The 25,997-nt window shown below is 43.2% G+C and overlaps 1 protein-coding gene across 2 annotated transcripts in view; it reads left to right on the top strand.

Annotated features, from left to right (window-relative positions):
• diaph3 (diaphanous-related formin 3) overlaps positions 1 to 25,997 on the top strand; it is an 814,225-nt gene that overhangs the window by 523,182 nt on the left and 265,046 nt on the right. For both annotated transcript variants that reach the window (XM_060941746.1, XM_060941747.1), the window contains 2 exons: positions 12,018 to 12,257; positions 22,830 to 22,959. In XM_060941746.1, coding sequence (XP_060797729.1) covers positions 12,018 to 12,257; positions 22,830 to 22,959 — 370 coding nt within the window. The remainder of the gene's footprint in view (positions 1 to 12,017; positions 12,258 to 22,829; positions 22,960 to 25,997) is intronic.

The following is a 25,997-nucleotide window of genomic DNA, read 5'->3' as shown; positions in this document are numbered from 1 at the left end:
GTGTTTAGCGGTATCGGCAGTCATTTTGTCCTTTTATCGATCCTTTGATCACCGTTCTCGATAATTGTTAGTCATTGATACGTAAGCGAGGCTCGTTAAGCCTTTGTTTTATGGCATTAACACATTGTTAACTTGACTGCGGACTTGATTGCTTATTGTTTGTCTCTGGTGGTTAGAGGAACGCATGGCTCAGTGTGTCATTTAAGCAGGCGAATTACTGATGTAATTGCGAGAAGAGTGTTTATTTGCAAACAGTTGAAAAATGTAAGATAAAGGCAGGGTCGTGAAACGGGAAATGGTCACGTAAGGCACAAACAGAATGACGGAGGCAAAGATGAAAGGCAGAGTCCAAATACACACAAGAAAGTCAAAACCAGAAAGGTAGTACACAGTTACAAGGGTTGGTAATGTGAGACACTAGGCACAGCGCGTATACTTTAAGTCCGTGTGTTTAGAGAGTACTTGTAAGCACGCTGTGATTGCGCTCTAATCCGGAACAGGTGCATCGTACTGTAATTAGTCCTAATGGTGCTGTGTGCGCGTTATAATCTGCGACGCAGGCTCCAAGCGCTAATGTGAGAAAGTTCAAGTAAGAGAGTTTGATATAGCGGGGTTGCAGTGAATTAAGGTTGAGATAATGTTTCTCTGAGACCCATGGTGCAACATAAAAGACACAATACAGGACAAAGGACAAACTGGTAATGCAAAATGAGCAATGAGAAGTGCAGTGATGCAGCGCAGAGTGTAAAGTGACTTTGTGAATGTAAACTGAGCACCAAGAAACAATGTAAACAGCAGGAAGGGTGCACTGATGTGTCGAGGAGCTTTATTGCCTGGGGGAAGAAGCTGATATCGTATCTGGTAGTGGTGGTTCAGATGCTCTGAAACCTTTTGCTAGACAACAGAAGGGTGAACAGTCCATGGGAGGGCTCGGAGGGGTCTGCCACAATGCTGGTTGCACGGCGGATAGGGTGGTTATTGTACAGCTCTTAAAGTCGGGGTTCTCAATCTTTTCTACTTTAAGGCCCACCTATTCATACTTATAATGAGTCAAGGCCCATTAAAAAAGATCCCCAATTATTTTGGCTCATCTATTCTATTAGAATTGAATAATCTATTGTAAAGTGTATTAATAGAACACAACGTCACTCCCTGTTACAGATGGGAGCCCAGGAATTAAATGAATGCAATAAAAACAAACCGTTTTTAATTGTAGGTATTGTATTTAAAACTGTATGGATGTGCCAGAAGCCAACATAAAACCATGCATTCTCAGGCCAAAGGGATTAATGATCCAAAAGCGGAGTCTGGTCCATTAACACAAGAACTTATTGTCATGTTTGTGTTCAGCAAACAAGCAAGTTATTAAAACCAAGAAGTCCACTCAAAAGAAGTGGATATAGAAACCACTCAATGGGATTAGATCCGTACACGCGAACAAAGAAGGATTTTTTCCCATGAGTTGGAAAACGATCCATCCATTGAGTTCCCCGACATCTCAAACTACCTGGTGCTGCAGACATCGTTCTACACGGACACACAGATGAAAACCTGGAAGAGCCTGGAGGAGGACAACTTTTTATATGTGGCTGGGTTAAAGCTCTGGGGATCAGGACACTACAAGATAGACGGCGGTAGACGGATCTAAGTGCAGGAAGAGTGTTTATTAGCAGGTGTTATATTTTCAAAAATGAAAGCAAACCAGAAAGCAGAGTATTTAAACAGTGTTATAAACATGGTGAGAAACAAACGTGAAAGTGATGATGATACTTCGCAAAGCCTCTGTGAAAACAGCGCCTGGATCTGCATGGGCCGATTGTACTCAAATCACTATCAGGTGTTTCCCATAATGACCGGGTCCCAAGAGTGTGTACAGCATGCTCCGTGAGTGAACACGGCTGCACCAGGCTCAAGTGCGCAAATGCGAGAGTGTCAAGTGTTCACCTGCTTTGTGATCACAACTTTTCGCTCACATGTATATCACCACCAAAGTGCTTCATTTTCATCGATCACCCATCGCAAAGCATCGCGAGCTGTAGTGTGACCGTAGCTTAATGAGGCGGATGTGACATCGGATGCAATCCAGCAATTGTACCCGACTACGAGTTAAAATTAGCTTCAACTTGGGGGGTACCTCACAGTCCACTAGATGGCGCTTCACGGCCCACTAATGGGCTGCGGCCCAGTGATTGAGAAACACTGCTTGAAGTGATGGGGCGGGACCCTGATGATCATCTCAGCAGTCCTCGCAATCCGCTGTAGGGACTTGTGATCAGTTACATTGCAGCTCCTGTACAGATAGTGATGCAATGTGCAGAAATGCTCTCGATAGTCCCCTGGTAGAAAGTGGTCAGAATGGAAGGGGAGAGGTGGGCCTTTTTCCGCCTCTGCAGGAATTGGAGACGCTGTTGGATTTGTTTTGGTGGTGGTGTTGAGTGTCCAGGTGAGGTTGCCTGCCATGTCCGCCCCCAGGAACTTCACACTGCTGACTGTTTCAACAGTAGAGCCGTCCATGTTGAGTGGAGTGCAGGTGGTAGGGGCTCCTCCTGACGCCTTTTGTCTTTTCAACATTCAGAGAAAGGTTGTTGTCTCGACACCAGTCCGTCAGCTGTCTGATCTCCTCTCTGTATGCAGACTCATCGGTGTTACTGATGAGTCCCACCACACTCGTCTTGTCTGCAAACTTGATTTTTAATAAACGCAAGCTCGAAACTTGAATTTTAATACACGAAACAGTTTCTCCTTCCATTTTAATATGTTCTTGAGTGATGTTTATATCAAGTGAAGCCCAGCTCCACAGAGTGCTGCACGTGGAGGTCTTGCTGAATAACTGACCATCTGATGCATTAGTCTTCGGACGTCTGCTCAGATTAGTACTTTTACACACAAACAAAGCTGCTGTACCGTACTCCGTACAGAAGGACAGTGATTTAATTAATAGTAATGAGCGAGCCTCGGCTTTGTGGACTGGTTGTAAGTTGTAAGTGACTGACGTTGTCCTCTGTGCATGGTGATACCACCAGTCACGGACTTCATACATTTATCAACTTCAGAAACGTCATTAGTCGATTAGAACAGGACGTATTCGCTAATGAAATTCTTGAATATGTCTCATGTGATGGCATGGTGGAGTATTTGCCATGGACATTAGCATATGTACTCTGCATCTCTCTGATCAATGATGCTAAGTGAAACAGAAGCTCTTTGCTTAAGGCCTCGTCTTCTCGTTAAACTCGTATTAAAGCGTGTATGAGGCGGCACCTTTGCAAGTCACTGTGAAAGCCTGGGGGACTGTGACTCGGTAATGATTATTGCACCTTGCATGATGTTCTTAGCTCATGCCCTGGTCGCATACCCCAAAACCCTCAAACATATGTCGAGGCTCCACAGTGTTTATTCTTGCTCTCGTTTCTTCTGTTTTTAAATTCCACTTAATCCACATCAAGGCAAATAGTCAATCACATCTGCTACACTGTCCACTGCACGCGTCAGTAGCTCGGAGAGCTCGTCTGTCTGAACTGCTAATCTCTCTCTCTCTCTGTGTGTGTGTGTGTGTGTGTGTGAGAGAGAGAAGCAGTGATGGATAATTCAGTGTAGTGTCCAGCATTTTGATGGATAGAAATGAAAGTATCCTGTCTTTGTGTTTCTCTTTTGCTGATGGAGTGAGTGCTTCTAGAAACTGGAAAACCAGGCTATGAAGATTCTCATAAAAGAGTAAATTGTGAGAACTGTGATGGCTGGAGGAAGATAACAGCATAGCAAGCGAACATAGCGTGGTTGATTATCAGTATCAATGAAAACGAATGTTCTTCATGTTCTAAAGCATAGACACATCTATGCAGCCTTCCTGAAAATGGCAGTGACAGTGTGACATCACAGGAAGCGCAAGGACAGCAGGGATCCTTGATGTCTGTCTGTGCATCCCGCAGCGCGTGCATCTTTTGGGCTGAGTAGAAAGGAAAGATTTTGAGCTTTCTCAGGCACACCCCCTGGTCAGAGACTCGAGGGCAGTCCCAGGACCTTCTGGACAGATGATGCCTCAGGGTTGGCTGGAGGAGGAGCTGGACTCTGTGGCTGGGGATAGGGATATCTGAGCTGATCATCTCAGCCTGTTGCCACTGCAAACTCTAGCAGGAAAAGCAGAAAAGTCTGTGCTCACTTTCTGAATACTAGGTGTGCAATTTTTGTGATCGATGGCTGAAATTACGGCAGTGTAATTGGGACATGGTTGGTTTAAAGAAAAAAATAAAGTCTGGAATTGGTAGGGGGGGGACTCTTGTGCTCTCTCTTCTTCAGCTCACCCCACAGGTTTTCAGTGAAGTTCAGGTCAGGGGTCTGAGATGGCCAAGGCGTAAGTTTGGTTTTGTGTTGATTTGGACATGTGCTTCGGATCATTGTCCTGCTGGAAGATCTAATGACGACCCAGTTTTAGTTTCCTGGCAGAGGAGCCAGATTGTGATTTTTTTTTTTTAATGTCCTGGTATTTCATAGAGGTCCATGATAGCCTGGGCCCACCCATCCTAAGCGTGACGCAACACGAGGGCCTGTTGCGAGCTTAGTCTGGCCAGGCAAGCTATCTACAGCTCTTCCAAGCTCCCGAAAAATCGGGAGCCAATCAACTTTGAGCATCCCCAACGGCCCTGGGTAGAGGCGTGTTCAAGGCAGTGACGTAGTAGAACTGCAACCGGAAGCCATAGATTGTTTACAGAATCTATGCCGGAAGCGCTTCATTCACTAGAAACATTACGAACATGGAGCAAGTTCTCATTGAAAACGGAGCAAAGAGCAGCCCTGGAGGTATTTATTGAAAGGAAGGACGTTTTCGCCTTGCTCCCGACCGGCTTCGGTAAGAGTTTAATCTACCAGTTAGCCCCGTCGCGTCACATACGTCAGAGGAAAGAGTGATGTGATTGGTTTAAGCTTCGTCACAGCCTTTTCTGGCTTTGACCAGTAGCAAACTGAGGCATTTCAAGGAGGTGGGTCAACCACGCACTTTGGGAAACGGTTGGGCTTAATATCTTTGCCAGACCAAATGCTCGCAGAGCTTTGAAGTCGCGTTAGCCAGACTCGGTCCATGATGCCATGGACCCTCACAAGGTTTCCAGGGCCTTTGGAGGAAAAACAGCCCCAAAATGTCACAGGACTTCCACCGTATTTTACAGCTGGGATCGGGTTCTTTCTTTTCATTATCGCCATCTTTCTTTGTACTCCAAACCCACCTCAAGTGTTTATTGCCAAAAAGCTCAATTTCTCTTCCATTAGACCAGAGAACATGGTTCCAGTCAAAGAGTTTCACAAACTTCAGACATTTGTGGTTAACTGACAGAATAGGCTTTTTTTCTGGAACCTTCCTAATAATCTGTTGGCATGGAGGTGGAGTCTGATGGAGGTTTTGGAGACTTGGAAACCCCAAGATTTTACTTTTTCTTGTAATTCACCCACAGTGATCCTTGGGAATTTTTTTTTTTTGCCTCTCTTACCATCCTCCTCATTGTACGTGGGGGCAAAATACACTCGGGTCCTCTTCCAGGCGAGTTCCTAACAGTTCCAGTTGGCATCCACTTTTTTATTCTTGCCCTAACAGTAGAAAAGGACATTTTCACTCGAGTAGCTATTTTTTTTTTTTTAATAACCATTCCCTGACTTATGAAGGTCAACACACTTTTCCCTTGTTTGGTTTGTGTGTTCTTTTACCTTTCCCATGTTGATGTTGAGGGAATTTGACCTCTGCGTCACCTCATATTTGTTCCCCAGTTAATCAGGAAGTCCTGGATTACAGCTTGAAAGTTCCTACTCACGCCAATCAACTCGAGCATGTCCAATTTAAATGAGAAACATGCTTCAGGTACAGTGGGTTCACGATCGTTTTATTATCAGGGTGCCGATAATCGTGGCCCGTGTTTTTGTTGAAAATAATTATTTGCTGATGAGGAATTTGTTCTCTGAATTAATTTATTTTTCTCATTTCTTTTCAGTGCGAGATGAAGTGATTTCACCAAAAGGTGGAATCGGGGCCCCCCTTTTAAACACGAAGCTTTATAAGGGGTCACATTAATCATTGAGGGCACTGTATACGCACACGTTTTTATATATTTTTATTTACAAAAATCAAAAAGGATTCTTTTAAACCCGTACGGTAGCGTTATTCAGTTTGGATGAAATCGCTGTTTACTCCAACAGCAGTTTCATCCAAACTTTATCTAAACCAGCTTCCTCCCCCCCCAGTCTTCACAGAAGCGCCCTTATGAAAAATTCCATATGTAAGCCTTTGCAATCCTGCTCCAACATTTATGCATGCAAGAGCTTTGAATTGCAGTCTGTTTCATCGCGGATTAGATTGCATATGACGTGAACGCAGGATGCTCACAGTATATTTACCCGCACAAATTAGACATTTTTCTCTGCCCCGTAACCCTTGCAGCTTTTACTTTGCCTTGATAAAACAGTCCTTTGTACTCGGGCCTTCTTGATTATTTGCAGGCGTGTGCGTATGTGTGAAGTTTGTCTTTAACCGCGCATATTTATTTTCCTTCACCACCGGGATGAGCAGGTCTGCAGGGTCGATTTGTGTTGCTCCTTAATAAGACCAGCTTTGACTGATTGCTGTTCTCATTTCATGTCATGTGTGAAGACTTGAGTGAAAATTGGCCTCACAGACCAGACCCTCCCTCTCGTCTCATCCCATCTGCCTAGAAAAGCATGAAATTTTAATAACGACTATTGCGCTTTGCATCCTCACAGATTTAATTTTATTATAACGTATTTGATTTGTGCGATTTGTTTACTTCTTGTCGGTCTCAATCTCCGTATCTTGTTGAGCGTTTGGTATTCAGCAAAGGCGTCTCATCCATTTCTGCGTGCGGAGAAAGGCTCGAGACATATTAATCGTTCTTCTTTATTGAGTTACTTATCTATGCGCTGTTTCCAATCTGTTTTCTTTGTGATCAATTACGCCTCGATCGCCTACTATTCTTACACGCGCGAGAGTTTGCACACAATCTCAAATGAAATAAGCTATCGAGTCCCTAATAAAACCTTAATACGTCACCTGCTCTTTGAATATCTGTCAGCAGTTTGCGTATCTCTCACACAACACTCGCACAGATGTATAATTACGGCCTCGGAGAACATTTTCTCCCGCCCTGCCCGTGTCCACAGGGCGTTCTGACATCATTGCCAGTGCCCTGGAGCCTCCGCTTTTAGAACGCAATATTTCCCAATTTAACATAATTGTGTAACGCCCGTAATTCGATGCTGCCTATTGTGTGATGCTGTCCGTCCCTCCGGTCGCTCCCCCACGGCCGCTCACGTACCAATTAACTTCAACAGAAGGAGCCTAGATCACATCATTGCCAACATCCATTACAATTGCCTAGCAACACAAAAACCCTGGCCTTCGTCACATAAATAGCTTTTAAAATGCCAGGCCCGAGAGCAGTAGGCAAATTGCGAAACTCAAAGTAATTTCAGACCGAGTCGGAGGGGAGCAAACGGAAAGCTGTAATGAGGAGTCTCTCAGTGCCGAAGCCAAATAAAGGTTTTCAGTTTGGACGTCTTTGTGAGGTGCACTATAAAGCATTATGTTCCAGTGTGCATAGCGTTAATCTAATGATGCTCATAGTCACGCTCTGTGTAGGAGAACTGATTATATGGTGTAGCAGTAATGCATTACAAAGACCTGTCCAGATATGACAATTTTTCCTTGGAGATTTTCACATAGAGTTTTTTTTTTTTTTAAGGTTTTTATATCTGTATCGACAGATTCCTTTATATCCTCTAAGAAAAGAGGTTTCGGGTTTTTTTTTTCTTCTTCTTCTCCTTCAGTATAAAGACAAATGCTCTTCTCTATTATATCCTGCGTCTTGTTGACACCGAGTATCGACCGCGTTTCAAACGACGTGTCAGAGAAACCGCGCTTCTCATAGTTTTATGGAAGTTATCGAGTTCCTTGAACTGCGAAATTCTACACGCATGCTCTAGTCTCATGTGACCTACTAATGATTATACAGAGCTTGGGCTGAGACGCACTGCAACGATCAAGGTCAAAGCAGTCGTTTTGCATTAAAATGATGTGTGTCTAATATGAAAAAGATTTATACAGAGATCCATTATGAGCTTTACGTCTGCTTACACACTGGACCAGGGGTTCTCAACCTTTTCTGCTTCAAGGCCCACCTATTCATACTTGTAACGAGTCGGGGCCCATTAAAAAAGACCCCCAATTATTTTGGCTCATCTATTTTATTAGAATCTAATAATGTATTGTAAAGCGTATTAATGGAACACGTCACCACTCCATGTTACAGATGGGAGCCCAGGAATTAAATAAATGCAAGAAAAACATTTTTTTTTTAATTGTAGGTATTGTATTTAAAACTGTATGGATGTGCCAGAAGCCAAACCCATGCATGCGGGTCATTCTCAGGCCAAAGGGATTAATGATCCAAAAGTGGAGTCTGGTCCGTTAACGCAAGAACTTATCGCCATGTTTGTGTTCAGCAAACAAGCAGGTTATTAAAACCAAGAAGTCCACTCAAAAGAAGTGGATATAGAAACCACTCAATGGGATTAGATCCGTACACGCGAACAAAGAAGGATTTTTCCTATGAAAAAAATTTACGAGCTAAATTTGACATATTAGTAGAATAAATTTTGATCCTATACAAAGCCAACAGTTATGCAGACTATTAATTAACTAAATGTGAAGATAATTAACAGATTTTAAGTTTTTTTTTCAGATTGTGTCTATTTTTAGTTTTTTGTATTTGTAATTATTTGTATCTGTACATGTACGACCCCACCAGCTCTGCTGATCAACTTGGGCCATTATTAAAAAAATGTTCTGTTTCCGGTCCACCGGCCAGGTGAGTGCCGTTTTGCAGTTGAAATTTTTTTTTTTTTTAACGCCGGTTTTTCTACATTTTTTTTCGGGTTCGTAAATCTAAAATCGAACTTGACATTTCCGCATTCCCAGGGCTTTCCACTAAGGCTCATACTAGCCAGCCATGACAAATAAGTTGCCAGCCGGGGGGGAGTAAACACAAAATAAACTCCTGTGCGCGCAGTTCCCAGGGTTGTGTATTTTCCATAGACCATTTATTTATTCACTTTACTCAAATACAAAGTAAAATGGCAGTAAATCTTCTTTCTTTTCTTGCGTGTTGCATCATGAGGCGTTCCTGGCTTGTAAATCTATTTTCGGTGCACGACACATTCACGCAGCTGAGCATGCTATGAATTAACGACAACAACGGTCTGCAGTGGGGCTACACAATTACACACTCGGCGAACATTTCTCCATTTGTGTATGAAAGTACACTCCAACCACTCAGTTTGGGCTCATTTACAACCAACGGTGTCTTTTGATGCCAGCACGCAATTGAACGAGAGAAGACTGGTTTACCGGAGACAAAATAAGCGTCATCTCTGCTTCTGTTCCCTCCGACACACTACTGCCTCCGCCGAGTGCACGCGCACTCTGAACTGAATCAGCTCTGCGCATGCGCCGTGTGGCACAAAAAAACGGCAGCCACCATGAAGGAAGGAGATCCGGAGTTTTCAAACATTTGCTTAAGTGTGAAATCGCAAAATGGTATTCTAGCGAACAACAAAATAGTAAAGATTCAGAAAAACAAATCATTCAGTGATGATTTTAATAGTGTAATTTCATCCGAACTCGGCCTAACGCTCGATTTAGAAGTACAAAAAGTCCGTGTGTCGGACATTTTAAGTACCTTTGTAAAAGTTTTGCAAATGTTGCAGTCAGCATTTAAAATGCTAACTTCAAGTTTTGGTACAAGTTTCAGTTGATTAAACCGTCATTTTATTAAATGTGTCTGCTTTTGTAATAAAAAAATACTGAAAGAAAAAGCAAACACAGCATTGCGATTTCTTATCCATCCATATATTAAAAAAAAAATCTCTCCCTCCCGACTGAAAATTTTTTTTAAGGATGGCCTTATCGTGTTTAAATAAATTCATTCATTCATTCATTCATTATGGGTTGGAAAATGATCCATCTGTAGAGTTTCCCCGACATCTCAAACTCCCCGGTGCTGCAGACATCGTTCTACACGGGGACACAGATGAAAACCTGGAAGATCATGGAGGCGTGCAACTTTTTATATGTGGCTGGGTTAAAGATCTGGGGATCAGGACACTACAAGATAAATCCTGTAAAGTTTTTGCCTGGGTAAATAGGAGTTTCTGGGCTTTTTGTCCGCATCTTTGCGATGGTTGCTAGGACGCTACAAGTTTTAGTATTGGGTGTAAACAAACCACAGCCACTCGATTCCCAATCCTCCCTGCTCTTCTCTTCTCTTCCAGCAGGTATCACAGATCCATATAATTTACTCACAGACATATTTATTGCACTCTCGCGCGTGCTCTCTCTCTCTGGTGCGGGTTAAATGTAGAGGAGGGAAGTGACAAAATAAAGGCTTATTGTTCTTAATTTATCCACAAATGTATTTGTTCCACTTCAAAAGTAGACAGCAAACCAGCTACCGGATTTGGGACACTCCGACATCCCGAATTATTTAGTATATGGCTTCAAACTTTGAAAAAAATCGTGGCCCATTCAGTGGTTGAGAAACACTGCACTAAACCACAGTACTCGAGCGAGGAGCATACAGAGCATGAAGTTTATGACTGGGAACCGAACTGCGTTGAAGAACGCTCATGTAATAATCCAGAAGAAAGCGTTAAGGCACAAGCATCAAACACGAGGCTTGCATTCTCCATACCGTCCGTACTATAGGCATTCAAAGGTAGTTACCATCAAGTATCATTTCTACTGTAAGTGCAACCTGGTTTCTATCGTGGCTGGCTTGATCACGATCTGAAACGCAGGATCAAATCAACACCTGTGTGCTGCGCTTTGACGCAAGTCACACACTCGTCTAAAAATGATTCATGAGCACGCCATGTGTTGTAATTTCCAAGGAATGAAGATGTATTTTAAAAAAAAAAAACTTGTTTTCCTGATCTGTAAAATTAAATTGGTAAATGTGGCACACTCGTGCATTTCAGGTGGCTGTCAGACAGCAGTAGGAGTGATGACATGAATGTTATTGAGCTGAATCATTTAAAGCCACACAACCTTTCCATATGAAGAACATTTGCCATGAAATACATTTAGAACACCGAAAAGTAATAATAAGGGGGAAATTACCCCTTTTACATCCTGATCTACTTTTCTCACAACACGCTATATTGATCTCGCAGTGGTTCGATTTGTTGTCATTCCAAAATAAACGTATTTAAATGTAATATTTTGTGTGTGTCCGTATCATCTTGTGACGCCTGTATCGGGACATGTCTCGTATCGTCTCTTGCTCATCTCAGGAGGTATGAGATTCCGTACAGTACTGTGGAAAAGATTTAATGGAATGCTGCAACGCAAAGATGCCTTCAGAATTAATTTTAAACATTAAATGTTTCTACATATGGGCTGCACGGTGGTGTGGTGGTTAGCGCTGTCGCCTCACAACAAGAAGGTCCGGGTTCGAGCCCCGTGGCCGGCGAGGGCCTTTCTGTGCGGAGTTTGCATGTTCTCCCCGTGTCCGCGTGGGTTTCCTCCGGGTGCTCCGGTTTCCCCCACAGTCCAAAGACATGCAGGTTAGGTTAACTGGTGACTCTAAATTGAGCGTAGGTGTGAATGTGAGTGTGAATGGTTGTCTGTGTCTATGTGTCAGCCCTGTGATGACCTGGCGACTTGTCCAGGGTGTACCCCGCCTTTCGCCCGTAGTCAGCTGGGATAGGCTCCAGCTCGCCTGCAGCCCTGTAGAACAGGATAAAGTGGCTAGAGATGATGAGATGAGATGTTTCTACACGAATACTATACAAAGCAGTGAAAAATAATAAATTCTACCAAGTCCACGTTTGCCGTGGTCAGTAATCTCAGGTCCGGTTTGTGCAGTTCAGTTCCCTTCTGCTCGAAACAACGCCAGAGTGTGATGGTGGTAATCTGGCTCAGCTGTATTCCAGTTCCCATGCCTCCCTTTCTCTGTGTGTAGATGAGCGTTGTAAAGCGCCTGCGGCCGAGGCTGAACTCCATCCTGTTTAAGCTGCAGTTTGAGGAACAGGTGAGTCACTTGAGGCCGGACATGCTGGCGGTGAGTGCGGCGTGCGAGGATGTGAAGAAAAGTAAAGCCTTCAGCAAGCTGCTGGAACTTGTGCTGCTCATGGGAAACTACATGAATGCTGGCTCTCGCAACGCCCAGTCCTACGGCTTTGACCTCAGCTCCCTCTGTAAGGTGGGTCCTGCACACACGGCATCTCTGATAACTTACTCACTCGCTGACACACTTCATTTTAATTCCGTACTGGCATGTTTATTTGCTTACTAACATACTATAACCCTCTTACATATTTACTTATGCATCTACTTACTTAGTTACTGAACTTACAGAATAACGTGTTTACTTACTTACCAGAAGAAGCCTTTATTTGTACAGTGAAATTTGTCCTCTTGCTTGTAACCCATCTGAAGCAGTGAACACGCACACAAACAAGTGAGCAATGAGCACGCACGCGTACCCAGAGCAGTGGGCAGCTATGCAACAGCGCCCGGGGAGCAGTTGGAGTTCGGTGCCTCGCTCAAGGGCACTTCAGCCCAAGGCTGCCCCATGTTAACCTAACCACACGTCTTTGGACTGTGGAGGAAACCCACGCAGACATGGGGAGAACATGCAAACTCCACACAGAAAGGCCCTCGTTGGCTGTTGGTTTCGAACCCAGAACCTTCTTGCTGTGAGGCAACAGTGCTAACCACTACACCACCGTGCCACCACGTACCACCTTATTTGCTTACGAACATACTATAACCCTCTTTTTCATATTTACTTACGTCTCTACTTACTTAATACTAATTTACATTTATAGTGCGCAGGCTGCATGAATATATGATTGCTTCTCCAGTTACTAATACGACTTGGTAACAAGTTCCATAGTTTTGAGGCAGCAGCACAACAAGCCCTGTCCCCCAGTGTCCTCTTTGTCCGCTCTCTTGGCAACTCAAGGAGAAGCCCATGATTTGATCTCAAAGAATACTTAATTACTCAGTTACTTACTTTAACTTACACAATAACATGTTTATTTACTCACCACCTTATTTACTTATCTACTTATTCGCTTGGTTCATTACTTAACTTACATTTATTTGCTTACGACCTTCTTACTATCTTATGTACGTACTCGCTTGCTTGCTGACTTACTCACATCCTGATGTGTTGATTTACTTCCTACCTTCCTTGATTACTAACATACTGACCCTCTTACTTATTAACTTGTAGGTCAGGTCAGGGTCGTTGACCCTGCTACTGGTAACGCTGTAACCCAGTACCACCTGCTGCTTGGACAGGTAGTCGGCGTCTAAACTGGCTCCCCTACCAGTGTACACTGGTGAGGAGGGTGGCATGTCACCCAGCAGGATTAAAAACAAGACCTGTTAAAGGGCGGATGAGCTCCTCGCGAGCCATCGGCCAACACGCAATACTTGGGCAGGTGGGGCTCTCAAGCCTTGGAAGGCAGCCTACCTAGGGGAAGGCCACTCCGAAATATAACCTGCGTCCTTGCGCGTCACTTGTCTCGTGGCAGCCTTTGCACCAGATAGCAGGTGGCATGTATTGGACGAGAGAGCGGGACTGGGAGTGCAGGTCATCCTGCGATACTAGATGACTTTCCATCTATCTGTTCTCACTTCGCTCTTGTATGACTGCGAGACGTGGACAACCTACCGTCACCACATCAAACTTCTGGAGCGGTTTCAACAACACTGCCGGAGGGCCATCTGTGGCATTAAGTGGCAGGACAAGGTTCCTAATGTCGAGGTCCTAGAGCGTTGTGGTGTCCCCAGTGTGGAAAGCCAGGTCATCGAGGCATAGCTTCGCTGGGTAGGACACGTCTCCAGAATGGCAGATACGATAATACCTAAAGCGCTTCTCTTCAGTCAGCGGAGCTGCAGAAAGAGATCAGTGGGCAGGCCGAGGTTGAGATACAAGGACAAGAGATGTGGAATGAACCCTGACGCCTGCGAAAGCACTGCCAAAGCCCGTGCGACAAGGTGCAGCACTTGCAGCTAGTGCATTCAGGTCTTTGAGGAGAGGCGTGCCAAGAGGAAGGCCACTAACACCACTACCAGTCCTTTGTACCAGTGCAGCATATGTGACAGGGCTTGCGGCTCTAAGATTGGTCTCTTCGCTTACAAAAAGAGTCATCAGTAGTGTCGCCGGATACTCACGCGTTGCCTTCAACGCGAGAATCCATCATCACCACCACTTACTAACTTACCAACATACTGACCTTCTCACTTACGAATTCAGCTATGGATGTTCTTATTCACTCACACAATAACATGTTTATTTACTTACTGGAGGTATATTTGCTTACTAACATACTAACCTTCTGACTATCTTACCGATGTATGTACTTGTTTGCTTGCTGACTGACTGGCATCCTGGCATGCTTATTTACTTTGCTACGTTACTTGCTTGCTAAGACACTGACCTTCTTACTTACTAACTTGCTCATCAATGCACTTACTTATTTATTGACTTACAGACTGACACGTTGATTTACTTACTACCTTACGAACATACTGGCCCTCTTACTTACTGACTGACTTACTTTTGTGGGGAGATACTGACAGCTTATTTACTTACTCTTACTCACATCCTGGCGTGCTGATTTACTTCCTGCCTTGCTTGATTACTAACATACTGACCCTCTTACTTATTAACTTACCCATGTATGGACTTGCTTACTAAAATACTGACGTTCTCACTTACTAATTCAGCTATGTATGTTCTTATTCACGCACGCACTCACTCAGTCGCTTAACTTGGACAATGACATGTTTATTTACTTACTTAAGGTATATTTGCTTGGTAATATATTAATGTTCTGACTATCTTACCTGCGTATTTACTTGCTTGCTGACTTACTCACTTGCATCCTGGTACGCTTATTTACTTTGCTACGTTACTTGCTTACTAAGATACTGACCTTCTTACTTACTAACTTGCTTATCAATGCACTGGCTTGCATACTGACACGTTTATTAGCTTACTACCTTACTAACATCCTGACCCTCTTACTTAATAATTCAGCTCTGTATGTTCTTATTCACTCAGTTACTTACTCAACTTACACAATGACACGTTTATTCGCTTACGACCTTATTTGCTTATTAACATCCTAACCACCTGACTATATTACCTATGTACGTACGTACTTGCATCCTGACATGCTTATTTACTTTTCTATCTTACTTGCTTACTAACCTTCTTACTTACTAACTTGCGCATTAGGGTGCATCAGTTTCCCTCACTTTCATAAAATCTGATGCAGTTTTGTTTGGGTGTTCCTTTTCACCGATTTCTTGTGCCCCAGAGATCATGTTAAGAACCTTTGTAAGGGATTGAGAAGCATTAATGTGATTCATAACACATTTGTATTGTTTAAAAGTAGTTGAACAATGATTCAATGAACAGCTAAAACTCAAACTGTGCTTGATAATATATTTAGAATATGGACTAAAAATGTGGATCTAAGATATTTGGTATACTCTACAGTATAAGGTGCCATAATGTTTCATGAAAAGTGATCGAAATTTTGTCATAAAAGTCATAAAATAGCAGCTTTTTCCATAACTTTGAGCTCCTGGTGCCACCATTACACTTTTGAATTTTGTCAAAATATTTCACCCAGTGTGTTTTCTTACCAAAAGGAACATAAAAACAAAAATGCATCATGATCGGAGGAACTTTTCATTTTTAGGGGGCAACTGATGCACTTTTATATGTGTGTGTGTATGTATGTGTGTGTATATATATATATATATATATATATATATATATATATATATATATATATATAATGTATGTATGTGTGTGTATATATGTGTATATATATATATATATATGTATATATGTGTGTATGTATATATATGTGTGTGTGTGTGTGTATATATATGTGTATGTATGTGTGTATATATATATATATATATATATATATATATATTAGTGCTGTCAGGCGATTAAAATATTTAATCGCGATTAATGTCGCGACTGTCATAGTTAACTCGCGATTAATCGCAATTTAATCGCACATTTTTGTCACATGAAAAACCATTGTAATTCTCTTATCAGCATAAAAAAGTGAATGGGCTTGCTCACCGCTCGAACTACGGGGGTACTCGGGGGATCCGAGATCCCCTGAAACAGACATGAGATCCCTTGAAAACATGATTTGGGAAATGTTGGGGGGTCTCTAAAATATTGGCAAAATGATGTTTATTGACATAGCAATCGTGTGTAACGGGAAGCATTTGCATATCCGAAGTGAGCGCGCGATGGAGAGCCGCGCTCTGAGACAAGCGCAAGCCCCCCCCCCCCCCCCCCCAAGGGAAAATAAGGGAAACCCCCCCCCCCCCCCGAAAATATCGGCATAGTTCGAACACTGGTTGTACCAATGTTTTTTTTTTTTTTTTATTGCAGAGCATAACACGTCTTGTCACAGCCACTGCAAAGTGGGGCTGGAGCCGCCGATGGGAAAACAAAACCAGCCGAGCACCATGGCTCTTCGGGGGAGGGCAGAGGACTCTGGCTGTGCGGGGCATGGCATCATGTCACAGAGCGTTAATCTTGCGATAAAAAAATTATCGCCGTTAAAATTGAGTCAAGTTAACGCGTTAATAACGCGACATTTTTGACAGCACTAATATATATATATATATATATATATATATATATATATATATATATATATATGTGTGTGTGTGTGTGTGTACTTATTCACTTATTCACTTACTTGCATCATTTGTCTACATCACCACTAATGTGAACAAAAACACTATTTTTTCTTCCAACTCCATTTTGCATTTCATATATCACTGGATCATCATCTGTTATGTTATATTAATCTTATGTCTGGCCCAATATATAGCGCCACAGACTGAAAGAATAAACACCAACAATTTACTTTGATTTCACACTCACTTTATTTTTTTCTTCTTCTTCCTCTCCTTTAAATGACAACTTTCAGAGGTTTACTTTCTCCCCCTTGGCCCTTGAGATCCATAAACTTGTTTAGCTGAGCCAGAAGGAAGGAAGTGAATAAAGTAAAACCTGTTTTAAACAAACACATATTTGTTTGGGGATTTGAATGCATCTTGAAGTTTTGGTGCATGTTTCAGAGTCGGAGGTTCTCTCGGCCTTTCCAGTGACCCACCTCTCTCTCCTGCCTTTTCAAGTTTTGAAAATATTTTCATTACGTGCGAATGGAAGGTACAGAGTGCAGTGGTTTTAAAGCTTGTTAAGCAGAACAGCTCGTCTATTGTTCTGTTTTTGTGGCCGAGATGTGTATTTAGAAAACAGAAATGAAATAAGATAAATTTAATTACGAGTCCAACCTATTTTGTGCCGCCATGGCAACCCACTGCTCATTCTGCAGTTCCTTTCCTTCTTTCTGCCTCTCTCTCTCTCCTACTTTTCTCTCGCTTTATTTCCTACTCCTGCCTCTTCTCTAAATGGTCATTACTGCATTACAGCTGAGTAACCAGGCCAGCCTTCTCTGAGGCTGAATGAAAATGCCTCTCAGCTCATCAAATCTCTTATAGCACCTGACAAAGGAGTCCCACACCGACAAACACATTCATAGCCTGGACTTTATTAGAAGCAGAAGCTGATGGACTGCTACAGGAACATCTGCTTCCTAGTCGCTGATAATGTAAGAATATGATGAGAAGACGCTCCACTGGAGGGTCTGAGTGGTCAGCGAGCCTGAGACACAATCAGACGACTTGTGGCCTTTTTATAAATTCTGTCCATCATTTGCCTGCTGCTTCTCTTTCCGTGTTGATCCAAGAGACGGGAGGGTGCTCCGATGCAGCTGGCTCTTAAGTTTCTTTGCACTTTTTGTGACACATGACGTAGAGATTTGTCTTCCCTGACAAACGAGTGCAGAAGGAGAGGCAGAGAGACAGCTGTGTCGTCCCCGACAGGCGGAGAGCAACAGAGCATGCGTGCCATTCCCTGCCTTTCAAGTTGCTTGCCCGAGGACTCGTCCTGATGTTCTCTTTCTCTGCTTGTATTTTTCTGTCGAGTTGTTTGTTTAGGTTTACATGGGACATGATTTCCTTTGCGTTCTGCTCGGTGTAGGTTTACTCATACAAAAAGGTGTAGCTGAGGTTTTGCTGCATGTTCTTTTGTGGGTTCCCCCCCCACACACACAAGGAAACATTTAAAATTCTGAGCGACAGGTTTTCTCTGAGGGCAGCACGGTGGTGTAGTGGTTAGCGCTGTCGCCTCACAGCAAGAAGGTCCTGGGTTCGAGCCCCGGGGCCGGCGAGGGCCTTTCTGTGCGGAGTTTGCATGTTCTCCCCGTGTCCGCGTGGGTTTCCTCCGGGTGCTCCGGTTTCCCCCACAGTCCAAAGACATGCAGGTTAGGTTAACTGGTGACTCTAAATTGAGCGTAGGTGTGAATGTGAGTGTGAATGGTTGTCTGTGTCTATGTGTCAGCCCTGTGATGACCTGGCGACTTGTCCAGGGTGTACCCCGCCTTTCGCCCATAGTCAGCTGGGATAGGCTCCAGCTTGCCTGCGACCCTGTAGAAGGATAAAGCGGCTAGAGATAACGAGAGAATGAGGTTTTCTTTGAGGTGTTCACGTTTGCTGCTCTAAATTGTAGCTAACGCTGAAATACCGCACTACGAGAAAGAGAGAGCTTTTTTTTTTTTAAAGCCCATTCACAAAGATTAGAAAGGATTCACGTTGGTGTCTTTCTTTCTTTTTCAGCTTTCTTTTACAGAAAGAATTAAAAGACCCGTCCAAAAAAATATAATATAATATAATAAATCCCACCAGGTCAGGAAAGCACACGACTCAGCTTTGTAACTTCTGTGCAATCCCTCCAGTAATATGCTCTTTGTTCCGTGTTTTTCCTCCCTGCCTCATTGAGGCATCTCAGGCCTCGACAAAGTTCTTTATCCATAGAACAGTAGTCATGATTAACATTGAAAACATGTTATGTTTTCAATCCGGCTGCGATTTCAGAGCGCGCTCTCAAATTAACTTGTCAAAGACAAAAGGAGGCTGTCAGCAATGACTTGATCCAAGATCTCTCTCTCTCTCTCGCTATTTCAGCATCTTGCTCTCTTTTCTACTTCCCCTTGTTCCATCTTCCTGCCATTTCTGGCTTCATTGTATTGTTGAGACGTAAATATTTCCACTGTGCTAAATCAGGGGAGCAAGCATTTAAGGATTTGTTTTTCTCTGCATGTGTAACATCTGCTTAAACGTACAGCCTCGTCAGGTCTTATTAAGGGTTGTTTTACAATCAGGGTACGCAAGCTAAAAATCACATTTAACACTTATTATCTTCAGTATCAAAAGGCTTGACTAAATAAACTTGGTTGTTTATTGTAGCCCTGTGATAGCTCTATTTACCATGCAAAAAACAATTTGGTGATAATGTTATTTTTGGTGAATGTATGGCAATATTTAGCAACATTACTCGTGTCATTTAGAAAAAGTGCTTTTTTGACCACAGGTAGCTCCAAAAGGGATGCACTTACATCATTCTTTATACCATAAAACAAATATTCGGTTCCATATCATTGGAAACATAGTTAAGTTTTAATGTTGAATGCCAGTAAGTTTTCAGACTATTTTGATCAAATTAGTACGCAACACTACGTTCAGACTGCAACCTGAAACGACCCATATCCGATTTGTTGTGAAATCCGATTTTTTTGTTAGGCCGTTCACATTACCAATTATAGGAGACTTGTATGCGATCTCCAATATGAACGGAAAACGACCCAAAAGTGTCCCACATGCGCAAATTGACACGTAATAAGCACATCGTGTGCTGTGTGTGTGAGTGAGTGAGAGTGTCTCTGTGTGAGAGAGGGTGTGTGAGTGAGTGGGGCCGTGGCAGCAACCTCCGTTGAAAGATTGATTGATTGATTGATTGAAGTGCGCATGCTCTCTACATAAACACTGTCTAGTGCAGACATCCCAAGTCTCCCGGAAGTTCCGGGAGTCTCCCGCATATTGATAGCGGCTCCCTGATGCCCGCAAATTGAAGAATATCTCCCGGAATCTAGAGCAAGTGAGCAAGAGCGTGCACGCGAAACATTAATGTCTGCATTGCGCATATGACGGATTGCGCGAGAGAGACTGTGTACGCGCCTGTTCATGTAGCACATTATGTCATTGTTGTTTTCCACCAAAGAGGCGGGATTAGCCAACGCAGAATAGTGACGTTTGTCTCTTGTTGATGACGTGTAGGTCGCATGAATGCGACCTGTCCGGTCAGACTGCAGTCGCATGTGAAAATAACAGATATGCATCGGAATTAGGACCACATATCCAAGCGGCCTGGGTCGCATGTGAAAAAATCGGATCTGTGTCGTTCAGATTGTCAATAACAAATCGGATACAGGTCGCATATGGGCAAAAAAATCGGATATGGGTCGTTTCAGGGTGCAGTCTGAATGTAGTCTAAGGCTACGTTCACACTGCAGGCTGAAGTGACTCAAATCCGATTTTTTTGCCCATATGCGACCTGTATCCGATTTGTTATTGACAATCTGAACGACACAGATCCGATTTTTTCACATGCGACCCAGGCCGCTTGGATATGTGGTCCTAATTCCGATTCCTATCCGCTCTTTTCATATGCGACTTCAGTCTGAACCGCCAGGTCGCATTCATCCGACTTACACGTCATCAACAAGCCACAAACGTCACTATTCTGCGCTGAAGTAGGCGGCGGGTCTCTTAAAAAAAGTTACAACAACATGGTGCATAATCATGGGCGCAGATAGAGGGTGGGACGGGTGGGATTCGTCCCACCGAGATTTAAATTCACTTCGTTCGGTCCCCCCCACTTTGCATAAGGCAAACCTCACGGAAAAATCAAAAGACTAATTACCATTCGGTTTATTGAGGTGCACGGCAGTGTATACAGAGTTGCAACAACTCACATAAAACAAAACAAAGACTGATATTCGGTTGGTTGAGCTGCGCAGACTGCACAGGTTGCGAGCTCGAGCTTGGTTGCTATGGTAACCCACAACAAGTTTGACAGGCATATCGGGATTGGGGTTGGTTTGCTGGCAGCTTTGTCCCCCCTAGTTTTTTGTCCCCCCCAGTTCAAAAAAACGTATCTGCACATGACATCAATGCGAGGGACGCTTCGGGCTGTGAAGGTTCTGAATCTTCTCAATGGAAGGACGCAGAGGTTAGGGAGCTGATTTCCATTTGGGGGGATACAGCTATTCAAGCTAGATTGGATGGGTCATACCGCAACCGGGCGGTTTTACTTCCGTAAACACTGGCCATGCTCACTGCGTGTGACGTCGTCGTATCCTGCAGTGCGCATGCGGAACACTTTTAGGTCGCTTTTCGTTCATACTGAGGATCACATACAAGTCGCATATATTTGTTAATGTGAACGACCTCACAAAAAAATCGGATTTCACAAAAAATCGGAATTGAGCATTAAGCCTTGCAGTGTGAACGTAGCGTAATTGTGTCAAAAAAGTCCCCTCCGAGACAGCTAATTTTTCAATATAAAATAACATATATCTAAAATGATTATTTTCATCCTAAAATGTGGTCAAGATATTGGGACATAAATATTAGAGACGACTAAGACAAAGCTTACAGCCTTGTATTTAAAAGCACTATGGAAGTAGTGGATTCTGAATTGTCAAAAAAAAAATGTCCTCTCCGAGAATCACTTCATTTGTTTATCCCATCTTATAGCAGATTACACAAAACTACCATACACACACACACTACCGTTCAAAAGTTTGGGGTCACCCAGACAATTTTGTGTTTTCCATGAAAAGTCACACTTTTATTTACCACCACAAGTTGTAAAATGAATAGAAAATATAGTCAAGACATTTTTCTGGCCATTTTGAGCATTTAATCGACCCCACAAATGTGACGCTCCAGAAACTCAATCTGCTCAAAGGAAGGTCAGTTTTATAGCTTCTCTAAAGAGCTCAACTGTTTTCAGCTGTGCTAACATGATTGTACAAGGGTTTTCTAATCATCCATTAGCCTTCTGAGGCAATGAGCAAACACATTGTACCATTAGAACACTGGAGTGATAGTTGCTGGAAATGGGCCTCTATACACCTATGGAGATATTGCACCAAAAACCAGACATTTGCAGCTAGAATAGTCATTTTCCACATTAGCAATGTATAGAGTGGATTTCTGATTAGTTTAAAGTGATCTTCATTGAAAAGAACAGCGCTTTTCTTTCAAAAATAAGGACATTTCAAAGTGACCCCAAACTTTTGAACGGTAGTGTATGTCAAAAAATTACCTGAAATCTGTTCTTTAACTTGTCCTCCACTTAAAAACTGGTACAAGAACCAGTTTGAATCAATGTGAATTTTGGACCCCCGTGACACAAACTTTGTAAAACAACCCTTAACAAGACTCGAAAGAAAAAAAATCATTTTCATATCGGAGTCATCTTAAAAGTCAAGTTATCCATCTGGAGTTTGGAGTCAAGGCTGAAATTGTGCTCTTCAGTATTCAGACCGCAGACTTGACTCCAGTCTTAAGACATACTCAGATTACAGCGCGTCTCTGCTCCAGATGATTCTGACCTTAAGGGCGGCTTAGAGGTGTGCAGGGAGTTTTTAATAATCCGAAAATCAGCCCAAGCACACCTGCGTACCGTAACCCGACTCTGAATATGTATAATTTTCCCCATGTAACTATTAATCTTTCATCTTAAGTTTCGAATCCTCTTGATGCCGCTGCCGATTTTTACCGTTTCTCTTTTTCTCTCCGTCAGTTGAAAGACACCAAGTCAGCCGATCAGGCATCCACGCTGCTTCACTTCCTCGCTGAGGTGTGCGAGGAGAAATTCCCGGACGTTCTCAGATTTGTTGATGACTTGCAACACGTTGACAGAGCCAGTCGAGGTACGTACACACACACACACAACAGGATACAGAACAAAAACCTCAGAAGCTTGAGGAAGGATAACGACACAGCAGTAGCCTTTTTCACAAATGCAGTGTAAATCACCGGCTGTGTGAACACAAGTAGGGGTTGATGCTCGTTATTCGAGTTCATCTTCAGGAAATGACCTCAGAACCAGGCTCAATTAAAATAATGCACAAAATCAAGGCTGATCGTTTTGTAGCCTTAATATGGTACAGTGCCGACTTTGTAGAAACATCATTAAGCACAGATGGAAGATTTTCAATAGCCGAGCCGTGCCCTCGTTGAATTTACTGCAATGTATTTAAATGATGTGATGCAGGGAATTAGTTTTTGGCTCTATCACGGTTTCATGTTTCAAGCAAAGCAGCAATGGTGCACACGTCACGTTTCTCACAGCAGCCTGCAGCGTTCATGGACTAATTAATGTAGAAAAACCAGAGGCAAGTTTTTACATTACGTTACATGGCATTTAGCAGACGATCTTATCCAGAGCGACGTGCGTGCGGCGAGTGCAAAAGTCAGGTACAAGAAAGCTCTCGTGCTGTTGAAATGCTAACACTCAAACAGCCAAGGAAACAAACCAGCCATATAAAGTACAACTAATAGAGAACTCAAACGGCTAATCCCAGGCGAGACGGTACACAGCCTGGGTTGGTCGAGACCGATACACAGTTACACCATGGGCAGGGAAGAAGGGGAGAGGTGCAGCCTGTTTTTAAGACAAAAAGCAACCAGCACAGCAACTCGCGTGAAGGATTTTGTCAGGGAAGACACCTTGAGCATGTGTTGCCAGTCCAAGGATGCGAGACAATACATACAGTACAGTGTATTTTCAAATTCCTCTCTAAAGCTAGCAATGACAGGTCATTTTATTAAAAAGTAGTTGTCGTAGTGTATCAAATTAAAGGAGAACCGAAGGCAAATTTTTTAATCATCAAAATTCTATTTCTCTCATTTTATTAAATATCAGAATGCATGTTTGATCGCGGGCGGCATGGTGGTGTAGTGGTTAGCGCTGTCGCCTCACAGCAAGAAGGTCCTGGGTTCGAGCCCCGGGGCCGGCGAGGGCCTTTCTGTGTGGAGTTTGCATGTTCTCCCCGTGTCCGCGTGGGTTTCCTCCGGGTGCTCCGGTTTCCCCCAGTCCAAAGACATGCAGGTTAGGTTAACTGGTGACTCTAAATTGAGCGTAGGTGTGAATGTGAGTGTGAATGGTTGTCTGTGTCTATGTGTCAGCCCTGTGATGACCTGGCGACTTGTCCAGGGTGTACCCCGCCTTTCGCCCATAGTCAGCTGGGATAGGCTCCAGCTTGCCTGCGACCCTGTAGAAGGATAAAGCGGCTAGAGATAATGAGATGAGATGAGATGTTTGATCGCTATTTTGTCGCTGCTATAGCAAGTGATGAGTGTTTGAAATATGCCCTGTAATATATCGGTCCATATGTCAAAGCAACGGCCGTAAACGAGATTTGGTTGAGACCTGTGCGAGACATCGTAGGAGGGAAGTAAAACGTACAGCGGAAATCAAAGCGACCGACATCTGTCAACGTTGTCAAAAGACGCCCGCGCCCTCCCTCTTTCGAATGCTGACGTAATCAAGCCGGGAGTTTTGTTTGTTTTGATAGCAATCAGGAAAGTTTGAAAAAAGTAGGCAGTAATCGTCAATTAAACTCGTTTTTGTGCAATACTTCGTTTCGAAAACAGTTTTCAAAAATGGCGGCACTGACACCTGGCTGACACTTGACGTTTCGAAGTCTCGCACAAGTCTTGTGAAGATCGCACGGATAAGCGACGCCTGCCGTGGACCGAACGAACTAAATTCAACACGGCTAAAAACCGAACAGGCCGATAAGTGTAATATTTAATTGCAATTAGTTGCCAATACAAGTCACGATGCAAGGTTACTAAAACCGAAAACGTAACTGAATAAGACGTTAATTAAGAAATAAAGTAAGTTTAAAAATGACTTCAGTTCCCCTTTAAAGAGCTTGAAGATCTGAATTGAAAACTTTTCATTTTGTAAATGTCGTTCCAAAAAAAAAAAAGTTATGAACATTTGAAAATCCAGTGTTTTATAACGATTCCCATTTCGGTCCATTGCCCTGGTCTCAAACCAGCAACCGTTTTCCATTGGTTTAATTTTCCATTCATGAGAAAAAACAAAATAAATAGACCAAAAAGCCAAAAATAAAGAGATGTAGTATTTTGAGTATCAGGGTAAGAATTACATGTATTCTTGTAGATCATTGTTATGCACCTAGAAGGCTTTTTACAAGTAATACATTAATGACATCGGTCCATCCTTTGAGTTTAAACATGGAAGCCAGGATTTATCACGTATTTTCACTTTAAATAGTGGACACTGAGCTCGACTAATGACAGTGGTGCTCGAATGCGCGGTGTGCATAAGAGGCTCAAACTTTTGTTAATTCTCTTCAAAACAGTATCACGGATATTGTGATACACCTTCTCAATTTTTCTCCATGAAAAAAAAAATTTGGAAAATCTGGGTTTTTTTTTTTGTTTTTTTTTTGGAAGGATACGAAATTTTCCTCGGTGAGCCGATCTTTCGTGGGCACTAGACAGAAAAGAGTTCAGCCAATTTTATTGGAAAAACAAGTCAACATGAGAGATTCAACCACTAGGTGGGAATCATGAGTTTCACTCTGATTGAACGGACAGTGAGCGAGCTGGACCGCTGACGAATATCACTAAAGTGGTTAGCACTGTCGCCTCACAGCAAGAAGGTTCCGGGTTCGAGCCCCGTGGCCGGCGAGGGCTTTTCTGTGTGGAGTTTGCATGTTCTCCCCGTGTCCGCGTGGGTTTCCTCCGGGTGCTCCGGTTTCCCCCACAGTCCAAAGACATGCAGTTAGGTTGATGTGAGGCGGCCTTGGGCTGAGGTGCCCTTGAGCGAGGTACCGAACCCCTGACTGCGCTCTGGGCTGCCCACTGCTCTGAGTGTGTGTGCGTGTGTTCACTGCTTCAGATGGGTTAAATGCAGAGGATGAATTTCACT

This window comes from Neoarius graeffei, chromosome 15, assembly GCF_027579695.1.
Source record: "Neoarius graeffei isolate fNeoGra1 chromosome 15, fNeoGra1.pri, whole genome shotgun sequence".
Taxonomy (NCBI): Eukaryota; Metazoa; Chordata; class Actinopteri; order Siluriformes; family Ariidae; genus Neoarius; species Neoarius graeffei.
The sequence above is the reverse complement of the archived record's forward strand: the minus strand, read 5'-3'. Positions and strand labels throughout refer to the sequence as shown.